General features: G+C 44.7%; 2 protein-coding genes and 1 pseudogene across 3 annotated transcripts in view; 1 reads left to right on the plus strand and 2 right to left on the minus strand.

The window, feature by feature from the left end:
• Positions 1-13,902, plus strand: part of Galp (galanin like peptide) — a 230,325-nt gene that overhangs the window by 46,449 nt on the left and 169,974 nt on the right. The gene's annotated exons all lie outside the window — the stretch shown is intronic.
• LOC143272983 (uncharacterized) lies at positions 6,604-7,985 on the minus strand. The gene has a single exon (XM_076570590.1). The coding sequence runs from the start codon at positions 7,959-7,961 to the stop codon at positions 7,086-7,088; it is 876 nt and encodes a 291-aa protein (XP_076426705.1). The 5' UTR covers positions 7,962-7,985; the 3' UTR covers positions 6,604-7,085.
• LOC102914595 (zinc finger and SCAN domain-containing protein 5B pseudogene) lies at positions 8,378-10,077 on the minus strand (annotated as a pseudogene). Its single transcript, XR_013051717.1, has 3 exons — positions 9,610-10,077; positions 8,526-8,622; positions 8,378-8,424 (listed from the first exon to the last, which is right to left on the minus strand). The product of XR_013051717.1 is annotated as a zinc finger and SCAN domain-containing protein 5B pseudogene (transcript).

Here is a 13,902-nt window from a genome sequence, read left to right on the forward strand (position 1 = left end):
TTAAGCAGGGTCACTTTAAGCCTGCACCTCTCAATTTGTCCTTAAATATTAAGCAAGTCAGTTTACTCTAAATTCAAAACAAATGTGTCAGGACTCTGAGAGAATTTTGGGTATCACTTGACTAACACCATACAGCTTCCAAACTCTGCCCACACTTCATTGTTATCTAATATTGAATCAATGACTTAGACAATAAGATACATTTCCAAAATGAAAAATAATAAATGTTTCCCAAACCTGCAAGGTACACAGCACTGTGTTCTGATTTCCTTAAAAAGTCTGGTCTACAGGGCGAGATCTAGGACAGGCACCAAAACTACACAGAGAAACCCTGTCTGGAAAAACCCAAAACAATAAAAACGAAAGCTTTAAATACCATTATAGATATCATTTCAGACACCCTGAGATTAAATTACAAACTAAACCTGGGACTGCCACTAGGAGGAATGAACTTATTCAACTAAGTGGGCGAAGTCTTGTAGACCTGTGATAGGAGCTAGTGAGAAGATGAGGCAGGAGAATCATAAAGTCAAGGTTTGCCTGGCCTCCTGGGTGAGTGTAAGGCAGCTTAGAAAATTTGGTGAGATCATGTCCCAAACTTAAATATGAATCAATTTTATTAGACTTGGCTGGGGATGCAGTTCAGACTTCAGAGAGCTTGTATTAGCGTTGTCTGTTCCTAACACTGGGTAAAACTGGGTGTGGCCGGGCATCGGTGGTGGCTCACGCCTTTATCCCAGCTCTCAGGAGGCAGAGCCAGAAGGATCTCTGTGAGTTCGAGGCCAGCCTGGTCTACAGAGCAAGATCCAGGACAGGGACCAAAACTACACAGAGGAACCCTGTCTTGAACAAGCCAAAACTACAAAAAAACAAAACAAGAAACCTGGGTGTGGTGACACACACTATAATTGCAGGGAGCAGGGTCACAAATTTGAGACAGTTTGGGGCCACCCTGTGCTACAAAAGTCTCTTGGGACATCCAATGATGTGTCTCAGTGGCAAAGCATTTGCCAAGTGTAGTGAGGCCCTAGCTAGTTCAATCTCTAAAAGATATTACGGTAGATCTGGGACAAGATAGGCAAGGAATAGAGGAATATGATCAAAATGTGTTGTGTGCATGTGTGCAATTTGTAAAACATTAATGAATATAGGTTCAAATGATAAATTACTTAGGTGTGGTGGCACACATCTTTAATATCATCACTCAGGAGGCAGAGAAGGCTGTATCTCTGTAAAGTTCAGACCAGCTCAGTCCACAAAGCAAGTTCCATGGTATCCAGGGCTGCATAAAGAGATTCTGTCTCAGCAGGGTTGTGGTGTCTCATACCTTTAAGCTTAGCTTCTTGGATGCAGAGGCAGGAGGATCTCTGAGTTTAAGGCCAGCCTGGTCTACAGAACAAGTTCTAGGACAGCCAGAGTTATTACACAGAAAAACCCTGTCAAAACAAAACAAATGTGGAGAGGCCCTGTGTCAAAAACTAATAAATAACGGAGCAAGCTCTTAATGAAATGCTTTCTTCTGGTGTCTTTTCTCAGCAGTACAACACTAAGTCACTTGCCTTTTTTTGTTTTGTCCTGTGTCTTTGTTTTACTGTAAATTGTGTCTTAAATTGTTTTATTTTAAAGTAAATAATTCTTTTAAAAATTTCATTAAATTTTCTTTCTTATTTTGTGTGTAGGATGGGGTAAGAGAAGGTGTGCCAAATGCCCATGCCGACACATGACAACTTCCAGGATCCTGTTCTCTCCTATCATATGGGTCCAGGGGATCCAACTCAGGTCACTCTTTGCAACTAGACATTTACACACTGTGCCAGTCAATAAATATCTCTCTCTCTCTCTCTCTCTCTCTCTCTCTCTCTCTCTCTCTCTCTTTCTCTCTCTCTCTCTCTCTCAAAATATTTTTCTTTATTTCATGTATATGAGGTTTTTTTCCCCAATATCTCCCAGGAGAACTTGAGTTACAGGTGGTTGTAAGACATCATGTGTGTGCTGAGACAAATATACCAGGGTCCTCAGGAAGAACAGCCCATGTTCTTAACCTCTTGACCCTTACTCCAGCCCCAAACATAAATATTTCTCAGAATGGATTTAGAAAACAAGAGATGTGCTCCTTCGAGGATGCTGAAATAATGGAGAAAGTTGTCCCCAGGGAGGGTGTGGAGGCTCCGAACCCCTGTAGGTTGTCCTATCCATCTCTTCATTGCATCCTCTGTCATATCCTTTTGTTTTTCAAGAAAGGTTTTCTCTGTGTGACAGCCCTGGCTGTCCTGGAACTTGCTTTGTAGACCAGGCTGGCCTTGAACTCACAGAGATCCACCTGCCTCTGCCTCTCAAGTGCTAGGATTAAAGGCGCCCCCCCCCACTCCTTGGCTGAATATGCATTTTAACAAGCCAGTCTGATTTAAGGAAAAGTTCAGCATCCTTAGTCATCAGATTAATGCCAATGAAAACAACTCTGTGATACCAACTTACACCTGTCAGAATGGCTATGATCAAAAACACTGATGACAATCTATGTTAGAGAGGATGCAGAGCAAGGGGAACATTCCTTCACTGTTGGTGGGAGTGCAAACCAGAACAGCCACAGTGGAAATCAGTATGATGTTTTCTCAGAAAATTGGTAATCATTCTACCTCAAGACTCAGCCATACCACTCTTTGGCATATACCCAAGGAATGCTCAATCATACCACAAACATACATGCTCAACTATGTTTATAGCAGCATTATTTTTAATAGCCAGAACCTGGAAACAACCTAGATGCCTGTCAAGGATGGGCAATGGAAGGTGTGCATGCAGACACATGACAACTTTTAGGATCTGGTTCTCTCCTTCCACCATATAGGTCCCAGGGTTCCAACTCAGGTCATTGTTTGCAGCATGCTCCTTTACACACTGTGACAGTCAGCGGCCAGGAAGAAATCTCTCTCTCTCTCTAACTTTAAAAAGATTGTTCCCTATTTCTTGGATATGAGTTTACTTTTCCAAAACTCAATTCTACTGTTACAAGCTCAACTATGTTCATAGCAGCATTATTCTGAATAGCAAGAACCTGGAAAAACCTAGATATGCCCATCAACTGAAGAATGGATTAGGAAAATGTGGCACATACACACAATGGAGTACCACTCAGCAGATAAAAACAGTGATATCACGGGCTAGAGAGATGGCTCAGAGGTTAAGAGTACTGCTTGCTCTTCCAAAGGTCCTGAGTTCAATTCCCAGCAACCACATGGTGGCTCACAACCATCTGTAATGAGACCTGGTGCCCTCTTCTGGCCTGCAGGGATATGTGCAGATAGAACACTATACATAATAAATAATCTTAAAAAAAAGATTAAAAAAAAAACAATGACATCATATAATTTGCAGGCAAATGGATGGAACTAGAAAACATCATCCTGAGTGAGGTAACCCAGACTCAGAATGACAAACATGGTATGCACTCACTCATAAGTGGATACTAGATATAAAGCAAAGGACAGTCAGACTGCAACCCACAGATCCAGGGAGGCTACCTATCAGGGAGGACCCTAGGATAACTGTGGCTTATAATAAGTTTTTGTTTTGCTCAAACACTGGGCATGCTGTAGTGAAACATTTCACTCTTAGGATAAGAATTTGTAGTGTATCAAGCTGATGAAATGATATGGGGGCTGTACTTTCAAGAGGGGAGGCTAGAAAAATGTCTGCCATAAATCAAACAGTGAAGCAAAAGATGAATAGGAAGCTCACTTCCACAACTTAAGTAAAACATAGCTAGCTCTCTTAACAGATGAAGATAGATTTCTTCTGTATCCCAGAATCTAATCAATATTTATATGTATATTTCAGCTTTCATTTGGCTTAAAGGAGTTTATTGAGAAATGTTATCATTTTTACTATTTTCTACAGAAAAAATACTTTCCAGTTTCAAATAAAACTGGACATTGGAATTATAACCTATTTTTTGTTCAAAAAACAAGTCAGTCTGTGTTTTTCCTTAATATCTGTGAGTCACTGTACAAGTCAACAGATCCCAAGGAGGAAATTATATATTTTCTTGATTAAATGGGTATAATTTAGATAAATGATCTTCAGACACTTGAAAGACCTACAGAATATAGCATCTAAAATGCTTTGAAATTTAAAGTTTTTCGTGACAGTGAGACACTCTGCTCCTGGTTGTATCAATTTATGTCAGAGATGGTGGGCATTGAAGAAACTCCTTATGGAGTTTGCTTTCACTGTGGCAAGGCTAGCCACTGGGCCAAGGAACTGATCTTGCTTTTGACTGCTGTGCAGACTGGACATGCAGGACACACAGGAAAAAAGACTGTTGAACTTGCCAGAAAAGGCAGGACATTCCTAAAATACCTACTTCACAGAAGATTCTGCCACACATTCCGCAGGACACTGGGGAAAGTGGCTGATGATTTTTCCAAAACAAGGCAGGATAGTCCAATTACTGATTCATAGAAAAGTATGCTAGACACTCTAGGCCTATCGGCTGAAGATGGATGCCCCAACATTGTAGAGAAACTTTGGGTGACTGTCCAGGCATCCAAATGTCTCTGTTCTTAGATAATATTATATCCTTCTGGGTCTCTGATGAAGTTGAAGACTTGATAACAATAGTTGCAGCTTTCTTTAGATATGACAGAAAGTAAATTATGTACAAGGTTTTGGATTCACTAAGTTAGGATATATGACACATTATTTTCTCTGAATTTGCTAAATACGAATGCAATGAATAAAGCAAATGTAATTCTAACTTTATAATTTCTTTTTGGATTTCAAGACAGGGTTTCTCTGTGTAGCTTTACACCTTTCCTGGAACTCGCTTTGGAGACCAGGCTGGCCTCAAAACAACAGAGATCCGCCTGCCTCTGCCTCCCTAGTGCTGAGATTAAAGGCGTGATCCACCACCGCCCGACCTGATAATTGTTTCTGTTGTTTATAGTTTTAGCATGTTAAAGTAAAAACCTTTATATTTTTAAATTTTTGTTTCCATATTTATTATGTATACAGTGCTCTGCCTGTATATATGCCTGAACTGCAGGCCAGAAGAGAGCACCAGGACACATTATCAATGGTTGTGAGCCACCATGTGGGGAATTGAACTCAGGACCTCTGGAAGAACAGCCAGTGCTCTTAAACTCTGGGGTCATCTTTCCAGCCCCACTTTTATTTTTATTTGGACAAAAAGAAGGACATGTTGTATAATATTATTTCAGGGTGTGTTACTTTTGTTTAAGTTGCAGTTGTTTAACTCTGTGAAGCTGTGTTTCTGTGACTGTCTAAAATATCTGATGGTCTAATAAAAAGCAAAACAGCCCATAGTGAGGCAGTAGAGGACAGGTATGGCTGGCGTGTACAGAGAATATATGGAAGGAGAAATCTGGAAGAGGAGAGTCCTAGGAGCCAGAGAAGGAAGAGGATGCCAGGGCCCAGCCACCCAGCTACTCAGCCAGCCAGAGTAAGATATACAGAGTAAGAAAAGGAAAAAGACCAGAGGCAAAAGGTAGATGTGATAAGTTAAGGAAAGTTAGCAAGAAATAAGCCAAGCTAAGGCCTGGCAATAATAATTAAGAATAAGCCTGTGTGTGATTTGTTTTGGAGCTGGGTGCCTCCCTCCCCCACCAAAAGAGCCAAAACAGTCAAACAACTTGCTTAAATTCTTGACACATTTGTTTTGAATTTAGAGTAAACTGACTTGCTTAACATTTAAGGGCAATTTGAGTGGTTCATGATTTAAAGTACCCTCCGTAAATATGTGATTAGGAACTGGAGAGATGGCTCAGTGGTTAAGAGCACTGGCTGCTCTTGCAGAGGACCCAGGTGGGTTTGGATCTGAGCACCAATATCGTGGCTCCCAACACTTATTAATTACAGATTAAGGAGATGCAGCCCTCTTTTCTGACCCCCTCAGGTACCAGCCCCACATCCTGTGTAGGCCTGGCACCCATAAATACTTAAAGACCTGTGAGAATCTAGGCAGTAGGGCACATGCTTTAACCCCAGGATTTGAGAGGCAGAGGCCAGCCTGGACTACAAAGCACATTTCAGGACAGTGAAAGGCTGTGGCACAGAGAGAGCCTGTCTTGAAAAATCATTTAAAAAAAATAAGGGGTTGGGGATTTAGCTCAGTGGTAAAAGGCTTGACTACCGAGTATAAGGCCCAGGATTCCCTTCTTCACTCCAAAATAATAATAATAATAATAATAATAATAATAATAATAATAATAATAATAAAAAAAAACAATAATAATAACAATAATGTAATAATGGTAATGGGGACATATACACAACTATAAAAGTGTTATCTTTAGCCTGGGGGTGGTGGCAGCGCACCCCTTTAATCCCAGTCCTCAGGAGGCAGAGGCAGGTGGATCTCTGTGAGTTCGAAGCCAGCCTGGGCTACAGAGTGAGTTCCAGGAAAGGTGCAAAGTTACACAGAGAAGTGTCCTTGTCCAGAGACCAAGTCATTTATTGGAAAATCACATTTTACAGTTTATGAGGAGACAAACACCACTCCCATTTTGTGACTCAATATTGACAACCTGAGAATAACAGCACCAAGTAAAAACAAAATTTAACAAAAGCCTGCCAAGGAGGGGCATCTCAACACTCTGGGCAGAGGTATGAGTCCAGTGACAAGTTCATGGCCATACTGGGATACATAGATAAGTAGGTCTCTTGAGTTTCAAGCTAGCCTGGGCTACATAGTGAGTTTCTAGGACAGCCAGTGACACATAGTGAGATCCTGTCTCAAACACACACACACACACACACACACACACACACACACACACACACACACCCCAACACCAGTGGTGCACAGTAAAACACAATTGTCCTCAGACTTTCAAGGGATGAGACATCACTTTAAGTGCTCCGAAGCTGTTGCCATGTAACAAGGGTAACCTAGCAACAGTCTCTCTAGGAAAAGACTTCAATCTGGATACAGACTCACAAGGATGGCAATCATTTATTTTTCATTTTATTTATTTATTTGTTTGTTTGTTTTTCCAGACAGGGCTTCTCTGTGTAGCTTTGCGCCTTTCCTGGATCTCGATCTGTAGACCAGGCTGGCCTCGAACTCACAAAGATCTGCCTGCCTCTTCCTCCTGAGTGCTAGGATTAAAGGCTTGCACCACCACCGCCCGGCTTGTTTTATTTTTTTTTTTAGACAATGTTTCTCTGTGTAGTTTTGGTGCCTGTCCGGGATCTTGCTCTGTAGACCAGGCTGGCCTCGAACTCACTGAAATCCGCCTGGCTCTGCCTCCCGAGTGCTGGCATTCAAGGCGTGCGCCACCAGTGCCCAAGGATGCCATTCTTGAATGGATTTTCATGTGCTGTTTCAGAGTCCCCTGCTGTCTGAAGGCCTTGTCACACTCCTTACAACTGTAAGGTCTTGAGTCGCTGTGGATACGGAGATGGATATTGAGGTTGCCCTTGTGACTGAAACATTTCCCACAGTGCTCACACTCGTATGGCTTCTCCTTTGTGTGGGTCTTAGTGTGACCCCGCAGAGTGGACTTGTGGGCAAACCTCCTGCTGCAGATGCTGCACACGTAAGGCTTTTCACCCCTGTGGATGCGCTTGTGGACCCGAAGGTCTGAGGATTGCACAAACCCCTTTTTGCACACGCTGCACTCAAAGGGTCTCTCTCCTGTGTGTGACCTCTGGTGGATGATGAACTGAGACCTGTACAGGAAGCTCTTCTTGCATTCACTGCACACAAACTTAGCCTGGCCGGCGAGATGATCAACAGGCTCCACAGGTCGTAGGGTAGCAAGCCCTAGCTGCCCATCTTCTGTCCTGTCCACACAGGAGGCCCCTCCTTGACAAGGGGGAACCTTGTCTCCATTGGAACTAGAGAGACTCTGAAGATCTGTGTGTGCAGCTAAATCTCTTCTTTCCAGAACATGGGTGAACGGTGTGACAGCATCTGTATTTGTATCTTCCTGGGGCATCTTCACATCTTCTCCTCTGACAGAATCTGATGGAGAGAAGAAGTCCACATACAACATTTAAAACTTGAGAGTCCCTCTCAAAAATGGATTGCATTTATTTACTTGATTATGGAGGGAGGTGGCACCCTAAGAATGTGGAGGTCAGAGGACAACTTTTGGGTTGGTTCTCTCCTGTCACCATGAGGGTCCTGAGATGGATCACAGGCAGTCAGCTCGAGGGTCAGTGCCTTTCAACACTGAGGCACACAACAGTGGTTTGGGTATTTAGCTCAGTGGTAGAGCGCTTGCCCAGCAAGTACAAGGCCCTGGGTTTGGTCCTCAGCTCCAGGGGATCGGGGGACACAAACACTTAAAGATCATCCCAATCATACCAGACTCGTTAGAGCTAAACCTAGGTGCTGGCTGTGGACATCCCATCAACATCCCAAGCCTGAGAGCTCAGCCTGTAGAATGCTCTGGAAGGCTAGTGACAGAGGGGGTGGGAGGGGGTGGTCAGCTTCCTCCCACAGGAAGGGAGTGCTGGGCAAGGAGTAAGTCCCCAGTCAGTTCCCACCTGGAACTCACCAGAACTCTGCACCCAGTTACATTCCAGGCTCCGCTCATTTCTCGGGTCGTCCTGTTCTCCGCTCTCAGGAACTGTATCCAGGAAAACCTCCTCTTCCTTGACAGGGGATAGTGAAGAATTATGGGTGTGTGTTGGTTCAATGGAGAGATGGAGCATAATAGACATCTGTCTCTACTTCATCTGGGCCACTCAATTTCCCCACGTGGGAATGTTTATACTTCTATGGCCCATGCCAATACTCCCCATAAACAACCATTCTTGTGTTATTACTAAGCCTGTTTTTGAGGATCGGATGCCTTCTTTTGGCCTCCAAGAACAACAGACACATGTGGTGTACAGGATACGTAAATGGAGGAGGAGGAGGAGAAGATGCTGTGGATATTGCTCTATATAAATAAAACACTGATGGCCAGTTACCAGACAGGAAGTATAGGAGGGACAAGGAAAGAGGAGAATTGGGGAAACAGGAAGAAGGAGGGGGAGACATTGCAGCCACCGCCAGGAGAAGCAGCATGTAGAGACACCGCCGGTAAGCCACCAGCCACATGGCAAGGTATAGATTGATAGAAATGGGTTAATTTAAGATATAAGAACAGTTAGCAAGAAGCCTGCCACGGCCATACAGTTTATAAGTAATATAAGCGTCTGAGTGATTATTTTATACGCGGATTGTGGGACTGTGGGGCTTGGTGGAACCTGGAGAGAAGCCCTCCAGCAAGAAGAAGAAGGAGGAGGAGGAGGAGGAGGAGGAGGAGGAGGAGGAGGAGGAGGAGAAGAAGAAGAAGAAACAAAAAAAGGATTGAAAAACAGGGCCTGTGCGCTCTGACTCAAGATGAGCCTGTTAGCTCACAGTGTTTCTGATCTACACAATTCCTTGGCTCTAAACCAAGTGTCTGGGCCACATTCACAAAGACAAAACAAGCCCATAAAGGTCCCCATACATTACCATTTATCACTTGGGAAGCCAAACGCTCCACTTAGGAACCACTGACTAAGGGCAGGACCCTCAGTGGGTTCTCCCTCCAGGTCCCCACAGCCCCAAGGCTGTCCTTTCCCTCAGCCCACAGCTAAGGCTCTGCTTACCCAATGTTGAGGTTCCCCGCCATCCCTCAGCATCTTCTCTAACTCTTGGCAGCTCTTCACTCCGCTCTCCTTCACTAAGGCCTGCAGTTCTGGAGGCATGGAGATCATGAACTGCTCCAACACCAGCTGATCCAGGATCTCCTCCTTGCTATTCAGGTCTGGTCTCAGCCACTGATAGCACAGCTCAGAGATCCTCTTCAGATCCTGGATGGGGTCCGACTGCTCTGAGGGGCTGAAAGCTCTGAACTTCAAGTGCCAGACCTCAGGGTTGTAGTCTTCTTTTTCTGAATTCCAGTCCTGGGATGTAGGTGATGGTGTCTGCTCTGAGGGGAGGCTGTCTCGAGTCGTGTTGATAGCCATGTCTGCTGGGAATATTCCCTTGGTCTCTGACAAGTTGGAGTTCTATAAAATGACTCCGGTCTCAACAGACCTCCTTCTTTAGCCACAGGGATGGGCTCGGTGTCGGTCCAGAAGCCTGGGAGGCAAGAAGGAGCCAGATCAGCATAACTCTGCTGCCTCCTAAATGCCATCATTCCTTATAATATAGCCTCCCCAAACACACTGATACTGTTTAGTAAAGCAGAAATTAATCCACCCTATGGATCTGTCAGATGGCTCAGGGGTACAGGTGTCTCTAGCCAAGCCCAATGACTCCCCCCCCTAAATTCCCTGGACCTATAGGGTGAAATGATCGTCTCAGCTCTGACAAGCTGTCCTCTGGCCTCCAGGTATGAGCACTGGTGCCCACCCCATATCCCAAGATAATTTAAAAAAAAATCAATTACTCTCTTCTCGCTGTGTATCATGGACCATATCTGTAACCTCAGAGGTGGGAGCCAGATGCATGTCATAATTTCGAAACCAACCCAGGTTAATAGTAGGCACCAAGTCTAAAAGCGAGTGAGGCCTACAAGAGACTCACCTTCAAAGCCAAAGAACAATCCCAGCAGTGCTTGCTCACCTTTAATCCCTCAGCCCAGAGGCAGAGACAGGCAGATCTCTGAGTTCAAGGCCTGCTTGTGCTACCCAGCAGGTTCCTGGACAGCCAGGACTATTAAAGGTGTGATCCACCACACCTTTAGTCCTAGGACTCAGGAGATGGAGGCAGGCAGATCTGTCAGTCCCAGAGCAGCCAGAGCTATGCAGTGAGACCCTGTCTAAAAAAGAAAGCCAAAAAGTTGGGAGAGGTAGAGTTGGTAAGGAACCCTCGCTGCTCCTTTAGATAAGAGTTCAGTTCCCAGAGTACACATTCACAAGCACACAGGATTGCTGCTGGGTGTGGCGACCCACACCTTTAATCCCAGGGAGGCAGAGACAGGCAGATCTCTGTGAGCCAGCCTGGTCTACTACTGTGTTCCAGAGCAATCCGGAGACAGAAACGCTAAATCTCAAAGAAAAAAAAAAAAACACCAAACAAACAAAAACCCCACCGAAACAAGCAAAAAAGCCCACAATTATTAAATAAATAGGCTAAATTTAAAACCTATTACTGTGTATCATTTATATGTTAATAATTTTTAATTACATATATCAGGTCTAAATGACTAAGTATTTATGGCTCAAAACAGTCATTAGAAAATTCAGTACAAAAGTTTGAGAGAAAATATTTGTAGCCAGTTTGGTGGTGCACACCTTTAATCCCAGTTTGAGGCCAGTCTGGTCTACAGATCCAGTTCCAGGACAGCCAGAGCTACAAAAAGAAACAAGTCAAAACAAATCAAGGAACAATAAAACATGGGTGGTGACTGGACACAGTGAAAAATGAGGCCCGCATGTTCTCTGGATAGAGGAGGCTAGCCCGGAAAATCAGAGATTCACATGCATTCGAATCCAGAGTGCTGGGGTTAAAGTTGTGCACCATTATGCTGGGCCAAAAGAAAAAAGAAAATTAATAACTTTAAATTTTATGTGTAAGGATGTTATATGCATGTTAGTCTCTGGACCACATTTGTGCCTAGAGCACAGGACTTGGAGGCCTTGGAGTTGTACGCAATTGTGAGTCTCTCTGGGCACTAGAAATGAAATCTGAGTTCTCTAGAAGAGCAGTGGATGCTCTTAACTGCTGAGCTATGGCCACAGCACACAAAATGGTTCTTGAGACAGGGTCTCTCTGTGGAGCCCTGGCTGGACTCCAACTCAGAGATCTGCCTTTCTCTGTGTGCCTAGTGCCTGGACTAATTATTTTAATAATAAAAATGATAATTTTAATATAATAACACAGTTAATTGCAGGCTGGGCATTATGGTGTATATGCCTACAATCCCAGCACCCTGGAGGCAGAGACTGAAAGGTCTGAGCGTTCTAGACCGGCCTGGGCTACATGGGAAGTCCCTTTTCCTGTCAGAGACAGATTTTTTGTTCCAGTCCTACTCTCCTCTGAGGTCAGCTTCTGGTCAGTGGAGCCCATTACTCCCCAAATCTTGTTTTGCGGAGCCTAGGATATAGATATTTATTGTTTCAGCCTTTTCTTCCCATAAGTTCAACTTCTGGTCAGTTCTAAAACTGCTGGTCATTAAATACCTTTAAGGAGGTGTGTGTGTGTGGGCGGGGCGGGGGTTAGGGGGCTGTGGGCTGGGGGTGGGAGGGAGTGGGAGCTGAGGGGGGGTGGGGAGTGGGGGGTGGGTTGGTTAGGGGGTGGAGTGTGTGGGTGGTGTCGGGTAGTGGAGGGGGGAGGGGTGGCCGGAAGCGTCTCTCAAGATGGCTACTGATTTTCCGTTTCAGCCTCACCAGGACGCCCTGTTTAGCATAGCAAGGGAACTCAGCAAGGCATGCTCCTGCCTCAGCCTCCTAGTGCGGAGTTGCAGGTACTCAGTGCCCAGATAAATCCTGCAGCAGCCTCTTTCTGTCTGCATCCAAACACACAGGCTCGCTAACCCACCTTCCTCCCTGGTTCACTTACCTACGCCTCCTGTCTGCGCGCCTGCAGCAGCCTCGACTCTTCTGAGATCTCTTGCCAAGTGCCGGAAGCTCTAGGATCATGGCTTTTATATGGATCCACGGGACTGTCTTCTGGTTGCTAATCTGCCCAGTGATTGAATCGATCCTTTAGATGCCGTTTTACACTTCAATTTAAACGTCCTGAGATTAAATTACAGTTTAACACTAGGACTGCCACAGGGAGGGCATGAATTTATTAAACTTCCCGGGTGTGGTCCTGTAGGCCTGTGATACTGCTATGCCCAGATTGTGGGGACCCCCAAAAGACCACCACAGAGACAATATCCGGTATGTAAAAGCAAAGACCCTTTATTTTCTTTTTTTCTTTTTGGAGCTGAGGACCAAACCCAGGGTCTTGTGCTTGCTAGGCAAGGGCTCTACCACTGAGTTAAATCCCGAACCCCTATTTTCATGACTTTGTAATTTTAAGTTCCGGGGTTTGATGTCTCTGTCTGTCAGAGTTGGAGGTGAGAGCAGAGAACCTAGAGTCAGGCAGGGTGGGGCTTTTATCACAGCAGAGGTTGGGGCGAGGGGATTTCCAGAGTTTAGGACCCTGATTGGCTGACATTTGTCTAGGTATATAGGAATGTTTGGAATGTCAGGTATTTCCTCTTAGATGCAGGCCCCACTGGTTGGGGTCAGCTTATAGCTTTTCCAGGTCCAGGTGTTGCCTGCTAGAAGCTGTGTCGTCATGGCAGCTGTATGGGCAAAGTGTTTTAGGGCTTACCACAATATCAGCTAGTGGGGTAGGATGAGGCAGGAGAATGATAAAAGTACAGGCTTGCCTGACCTCCTGAGTGAGAGTAAGGCGAGATGAGGAAATTTAGTGAGATCATGTCTCAAACTTAGAAAATGAATGAAGAATTTTATCAGCCTCGGCTGGGGATGCAGTTCAGAGTCCGAGTGCTTGCTTAGCCTTGCAGTAGGCTGCGGGTCTGTACCTAGCACTGGAGAAAACCGGGTGCATTGACACACACTGTAATCCCAGGTAGGAGGATCAGGAGTTTAAGGCAGCTTGGAGCCAGCCTGTACTACAAAAGACCATTTCTAATAAACAAATATATAAGACCTTGGGACAACCAAGGATGTGTCTCAGTGGCAAAGCATTTGCCAAGAGTAGTGAGGCCCTACCTCGTTCAATCTCTAGAGGATAACAGGGTGGATATGGAACAAGTTAGGGCAAGGAATAGAGGAATATGATCAAAATATGTTGTGTGTATGTATGGAATTTGTAAAACAATAATGAAAAATATGTCTAAATGATAAAAAATACCTAGGGGTGGTGGCAGACACCTTTAATAGCAGCACTCAGGAAGCAGAGACAAGTGGATCTATGCAAAATCCAGACAGCCTGGT

The sequence above is a fragment of the Peromyscus maniculatus genome, chromosome 1, assembly GCF_049852395.1.
Source record: "Peromyscus maniculatus bairdii isolate BWxNUB_F1_BW_parent chromosome 1, HU_Pman_BW_mat_3.1, whole genome shotgun sequence".
In the NCBI taxonomy this organism is placed as follows: Eukaryota; Metazoa; Chordata; class Mammalia; order Rodentia; family Cricetidae; genus Peromyscus; species Peromyscus maniculatus.

Bases quoted from the DNA above. Each gene is read 5' to 3' on its own strand.
- LOC143272983 (XM_076570590.1), bottom strand. From the start codon at position 7,961: ATGCCCCAGGAAGATACAAATACAGATGCTGTCACACCGTTCACCCAT.